This window comes from Oncorhynchus nerka, linkage group LG20 (assembly GCF_034236695.1).
Source record: "Oncorhynchus nerka isolate Pitt River linkage group LG20, Oner_Uvic_2.0, whole genome shotgun sequence".
NCBI lineage: Eukaryota > Metazoa > Chordata > Actinopteri > Salmoniformes > Salmonidae > Oncorhynchus > Oncorhynchus nerka.
Window position 1 is genome coordinate 36,131,679 of NC_088415.1, and position 6,414 is coordinate 36,138,092.

The window sequence follows — 6,414 nt, forward strand, 5'->3', positions numbered from 1 at the left end:
GTCTTAACAATCTGTATACTCCCCTTGTCCTAAGGGTAAAAAATGACCAGCCTTCACTAAACCCCTCAAATAAAGCAGCTTAATTGAATAGTAAACCCCAAATCTATTTTGCATGAAGGAACAATCTGTCATTCATCACAAACTTGGTGAATATCTGGGTTTTCCCTCTTCACAATGCAGAAAGACTGAATTCAATCAGTGGACAGCTCTCGTTTTATTACATCACACCTGGCATAATTGTTTTCTTTACTAAAGTAGGGGTTTATTATTATTATTATTATTGCTAAAGGTACTGCATAGGTGTAATCACATTTTTAGCATTTTTTACCCTTAAGACAACACTAGGGAGTTTTTCCTCTACACCTGCATTGCTTGCTGTTTGGGGTTTTAGGCTGGGTTTCTGTACAACACTTTGTGACATCAGCTGATGTAAGAAGGGCTTTATAAATACATTTGATTGATTGATTGAAATGTATACATGTCAGTCCTAGTCAATGTACCGGCACATATACTGTTGTTTCTGTTGTTTTCCTGCACTTGTACAGAGCTTTTGCGAATTATTACACACAATAATCGCCAGGTTCCAGAAACACGCCTTACTCTACTATATTGTGATGTTCTTACTGTACACTGGTCATTTGCAAAGAAGCAACATTTATGAAATAAAGTATCAGGACCCATAATTGAGAATTTTGTGTTTGTTAATGATGTCAAAAGAAGATGTCATTTTGATTTCACTTTTGAATATACAGTCTAGAAAATGTGAATGTACAGTAAAATAAAGTTATTATATTCTATATCTGGCTGAAAATGTATACATTTCAATCAATCAATTTAAAGGTGTAACATTGATGCATGTTCTAACCAATCACAGCCATGCAATGGTGGTAGTCAGCCAATCGCAATAATGTTTTCAGAAAAGTTTTGTTTCACCCTCCTGTCAGATTGTTTCTGCTCTAGTAGATGAACGTTCTCCTAGCAGCAGGATATTATGCTGGCAGCACGATCACAGATTGTCCTTCTTCAAAATAAAGATGTCCTGCAAAGACATGCTAAACTTTGGAACTCGTTTTTTTTAGTACTCTAGTGGAGTACAACTGTTTTTCACATAATTGCAACCACCTTTGAAAAAATAAATGGATAATTTGACACATTTTATTTTTTATATTGTATTATTTATGCCAGCATTTCTTTTGAAAGTTTACACAAATGCTGGTATGTTGAAAGGTATTGTGTAGGCTATATTTAAAGAAATACACTTTCAATAAAATACATGTTTTTGGAACTACTCAACAGTCTGATAAACCTAAATTGGTCTCTTGTGCTGGGCAGCAGGTTTAATACAGAGTGTTGGGGACTCCTTACTCCACCCACTCCATTCACTGCAATGCAATACACGTTATATGGGATACTTATTGGCCTGTAGAGAAAAAAACTTTACTACCTGTCTCAGCCAAAGTAGGGTGGAAAATACTCAGTAGGGTGTCCCATGTACAGTCTATTACAGTTTATGGCATTGGGGGCTATGTGGTGGAGGTGGAGAACGGTGTTGTTGGATATGTACGACACAGTCCCCCCCAAAGAAACTACACATATTTGGTCAGTAGAGACCCTAGTGAAACGTTTTTTCTCTACAAGCCGATATGTATCCCATGTGCAGTCTATTACAGTGGAATTCATTGGGGGGCTGTGTGAAAAGCCAGCAGCAGGCCGTGTGACACATCCCCCTCAAAAACCAACCATATTTGGTTATTAGAGACCCAACTGAGTGTTTTCCACCCCACTTTAGCTGAGATAGGTAGAACAGTTTTCTATCTACAGCCCAACATTCTGAACATACCAGTGTCAACAATGTAATATTTCATTGGTCTTATTTAATAATTTACATTTTTTTGTATTCGTTTTTATAAATTACCCGTTGGCTTTTCTTGTTGGCACAATTACAAGTGGCTATTGATTAGAATTCAATACCTTTTGATTGAGTTATCCTCATTGCAATGTTTTGAAATGCAGAGATTTATTTTGAAGGTTTCCTCATTACCACAACAACGTGATGTTCTGGTTTGTGCTGGTGGCAGAATGCTAATAGTCTCTAGTAGCTACTGGTGCAATCTGATTCCAAGGCCATCTCGCATCTTCGATCTCAAAGTAAAATGTAAGTTGGTGTTATATTTATTGCCTCTATTAGCTAAGAGAGTAGCTACGTTTTGAATTCAGGATAATAATGCATTTTAAGGTTCGGTTGCTCCATCGTTTACATAGGTAGCTAAATTCGGTAACGTCGTTAGCTGACTCACTGGGTAACGTTAGCTAACGGAGTAACGGTAGGCTATCGTAACGGTTAGCTAGCTGTAAACTGCAAGCCAACGTTTGTCACCGTTTGTCATAATCTCGCTCCTATTTGCACAACGCCAGATCTCATCATGTCGGGAGCTCTGTTTCCCAGTCTGGTGTCGGGGTCCCGCGGCTCCTCTAGCAAATTCCTGGTTGAGTTTCGGGCCGGGAAGATGACCATGAAGGGTAGCACGGTGACTCCAGACAAGCGCAAGGGACAAGTCTATGTTCAGCAAACCGACGACTCCCTCATTCATTTCTGTTGGAAGGATCGGACCTCTGGAAACGTGGACGATGTCAGTGGCACTTTTCTGTTGGTGCTGAAACTGCACCACCATATTCTCTCTCTCTGTCCTTTGTGTTGTCATGGCTAACTAACCCTTGTGATAAATATGGTTGTCCCTGTTCAGGACCTGATCATCTTCCCAGATGATTGTGAGTTCAAGAGAGTGAACCAGTGCACAACTGGTCGGGTGTTTGTGCTGAAGTTCAAGGCTGGCTCCAAGAGACTGTTCTTCTGGATGCAGGTGTGTAATGACCGTTTAAAGATACTAATGTTAGGTAATCCACACCCCTGCCTCTTTTGTTTATTTCATATCACTCTGCCTCCTTTGCATATTTCTCTGCAGAGGAAGGTAATGTTATCAGCAGCTGATTGTATGAGAAAATAAGTTCCTGATGTAATACACTTATTTCTATTTCCCTGTTGTAGGAGCCCAAAACTGAAAAGGATGAGGAGTACTGTCGTAAAGTGAATGAGTATCTGAACAACCCTCCCATGCCTGGGGCCCTTGGCAGTGGAGGCAACAGCGGGCATGAACTGTCTGCTCTGGGGGGTAAGGATTAAGGAAGGGTGCACGGCACAGTGCACACACTCACAAACAGAGAGCAAAGGTACTGTGGCATGTTGACACAGGAAGATGGCAATTGTTTTTAGCAGTGCATTCTCAGAATACACTCAGCCTCTCCTTTGTGCATGATGTGTTGATCCGTTCTGAACATTTTGCATTCTTCCTCCTGTCCTAGGTGAGGGTGGACTGCAGAGTCTGCTCGGTAACATGAGTCACAACCAGCTCATGCAGCTCATTGGACCAACTGGACTAGGTGGTCTTGGTAAGTCTTGGCAATCTGAAAAGTACTCTGTACAGTAATATTTTTACCCCACGTAGCAATGTGTTTACAACAGCTGACAGCTGGATTGACTAAGAAGGTGTTTTGGACTGGAGTACCTGACTTTATTGGGTTGTCCTTAATTGCAACGCGTTTGAATATGTCCTCCTGTCTGTCTGTAGGAGGTCTTGGGGCCCTGGCTGGACCAGGCCTGGCCAGCCTGCTCAGTAGTGGAGGCCCTGCAGCCGGCAACTCCTCTTCAAGGTACTACAAGCCTACGGAGTCACTTCACTAATACATTCAATCATTTTGTACATTTATGCACTTTCTCTCCAGCTCAGACTACACATTTACTACTTATTAACCAGCTTTTACAGATGGCTTATTCTACATTTATTACAATGTAGTTGCTCTCTTTCTGGTCCCTCTCAGTCCATCTCAATCTCCTGCTGTCACCCCCACCTCTACCTCTGCTGCCACCCGGCTGGGCTCCTCCCAGGTGCCAACCACACCCATCACCCCGTCTGCCACCAGTGCAGCGTCACCCATGGCCTCACCCACCATCCCAGTTGCCCCCTCCATCGCAGCCGGGGCAGCCAGCCCCACCCAGCCCATCCAGCTGAGTGACCTGCAGAGTATCCTAGCAACCATGAACGTACCTGCGGCTGGGCAGGGAGGTGAGGGACTAGCTCAGCGCACAACGGCTTAGAACAGAAAGAGCAATTAAGAGTCTCTTGAATCATTTTACAGGGGAAATAAGGAACTTTAGTCATGCTGTTAACAGTTGAATAAAAAACCTCACAGCAGTAGATCCATGATCTAGCCCTCTGTATGTGTCTGGCTGTATGAAATATGAATGACTGACTGTTTGTTCTCGCTACAGTGGACCTGGCCAGTGTTGTGACCCCTGAGATCATGGCTCCTATTCTGGCCAATGCTGAGGTCCAGGAGAGGCTGCTGCCCTTTCTGCCGACAGGAGAGTCCCTGCCTCAGAGCACCGACGAGCTCCACAACACACTCACCTCTCCACAGTTTCAGCAGGTATATAACACACTGCTCAGAGTGTTGTTGAGCAGTGCTCTCTTTCTGTGTAGAGCACGCTAGAGCACCAGTTGTCAGACTGTGTGGCAGTGTTCTCTCAGTACACGATTAGTATGGATAGACGTGATCTTGGTTGCTTTTCTTTTAGCTACCGCTTGAGTGACACATTTGGTCTACTACTGTGTGTACAATGTAAAACAGGGATTATTCTTTCTGTAGGCCATGAGTCTGTTCAGCAGCGCCCTGGCGTCGGGGCAGTTGGGGCCTTTAATGAACCAGTTTGGTCTGCCAACAGAAGCTGTGGACGCAGCTAACAAAGGAGGTCAGTGTCCTGTATCTGCGTACAATGCATGAACTTAAACACAGGGGCCTTGTTTGTCTGTACGTTCCATTGTTTAAAGAGAACACAAGCATGCAGTCTCCTGCCTGTGCAGACATTCCTACTTAACATTGACATTAGTGTCAACAATGTTTAATAAGGATTTCCATAACATCATTAAGGTTATTTCCTGCTGTTTTGTATCATGAGTGAAATTGAACTTTCCTCTATTCCAGACGTTGAGGCTTTTGCTAAAGCCATGGAGACAGACAGCAAGTCTGACCATGAGGATGACGCCAAAGACAAAAAGGATGAAGATATGAGTTTGGATTAGGACCCTGTTTTAGTTCTGTTTAACTTAATTTTATTTAAATGATTTACTGGTTGTGGTGATGTTGTTCAGAGCACTGAAGCTGTGGACCATTTACCTCTGTACATGTACTCAGAATAGAGATGTTTAAAAAAAGAAAAGGGCATGTAAGACAGCCAAGGCTCTATTCAATCTCTCATGCTTCAGCGACACATCGAATAGAGCTCCTAACCTCTCCTGTTCAATGATGACAAATGATTTATGTACATCCTCAGAGCTTGATTCAACACAACATGAAATGTTTTCCCTGATATGTTGCGAACCAGATTACTGCGGCTGGTTAGGACTGGTAGACCAGTGACAGCTGCATGTGCCAATCTGTAACCTGTAGCTTCCTGACAAATAAAATAAAAACTCCAGTCACATGGTCAGAAAAAAAACATTTGATAATTTAATACTACTTTTACAAAATTGACACCATCCATAAAGCACAACATTTTCACATTCTAAACAAATGACATGAGGTAATTTAAGCATACATTTGCAAAACAGAGACCAATTCACACCACAGCCGAAATGAGCAATTCTCCATGTTACTGTACAAAACGTTTTCTCCAAGATCGCACACAATGAGATTCACATAACAGTAGGTCTGTCCAGATACTAAGATACACTAAGCAGTCTGCAATTTTCCATGATTTTCACAGATGCGGTGGAACACTCAACAGCAACAAGACAAGTGAAAGAGGGAATAACATCTGGATAGGACAGATCCTTATTAAACTGTGGTTTTAGGCACTTCTTACTGTATGTTGAGTGGCGTGAGCCAACACTGATGAAAATAAATACACGAGAAATACTGTAAAATAGCTAAATAAATGTAACTTTAGGACATTTCACACACAAATAACTGCTTTCTACCTGCACTCATTCCAGAGATCTCCTTTTGTTTGATAAATCCCATTTATTTCAAAGATATTTCCTGAGAACTTAAAAATATGACAACTGGCTGCTGGATGATCCATCACATTGAACAATAGGGTAAGAATACTTATTGCAAATCCTATCACTGGATGTTGACAGAACAGCAACCAAGTAATGATAGGAAGTTGGATTTAACAACAGTCACAGAAGAAAAGTCATTTGTGGTCTAGATCGCCACTGCCAACACGTTTCCAGCCAGCAAATAGGCAGTGGTTTGCACAGTGAGTGTGGATTTAAAGTGTACAAAATTAAGTTAAAAGCAGCTACAGTGCCAACCCAAGAAGGTAAATACAAAAACATCAAAGCTTGTACAAAA

The 6,414-nt window shown here is 42.0% G+C and overlaps 1 protein-coding gene across 1 annotated transcript; it reads left to right on the forward strand.

Moving 5' to 3' along the window:
• Window positions 1–2,049: 2,049 nt before the first annotated feature.
• Window positions 2,050–6,414, forward strand: LOC115102393 (proteasomal ubiquitin receptor ADRM1-like). Its single transcript, XM_029622305.2, has 10 exons — window positions 2,050–2,155; window positions 2,416–2,630; window positions 2,745–2,861; window positions 3,047–3,170; window positions 3,361–3,447; window positions 3,627–3,708; window positions 3,877–4,121; window positions 4,328–4,485; window positions 4,705–4,807; window positions 5,041–6,414. The coding sequence occupies exons 1-10, from the start codon at window positions 2,080–2,082 to the stop codon at window positions 5,136–5,138; spliced, it is 1,305 nt and encodes a 434-aa protein (XP_029478165.1). The 5' UTR covers window positions 2,050–2,079; the 3' UTR covers window positions 5,139–6,414.

Bases quoted from the DNA above. Each gene is read 5' to 3' on its own strand.
- LOC115102393 (XM_029622305.2), top strand. From the start codon at position 2,080: ATGCTAATAGTCTCTAGTAGCTACTGGTGCAATCTGATTCCAAGGCCA. The intron at 3,709-3,876 runs GTACTACAAGCC...GGTCCCTCTCAG, and splicing joins GCCGGCAACTCCTCTTCAAG to TCCATCTCAATCTCCTGCTG. The intron at 4,808-5,040 runs GTCAGTGTCCTG...CCTCTATTCCAG, and splicing joins GGACGCAGCTAACAAAGGAG to ACGTTGAGGCTTTTGCTAAA.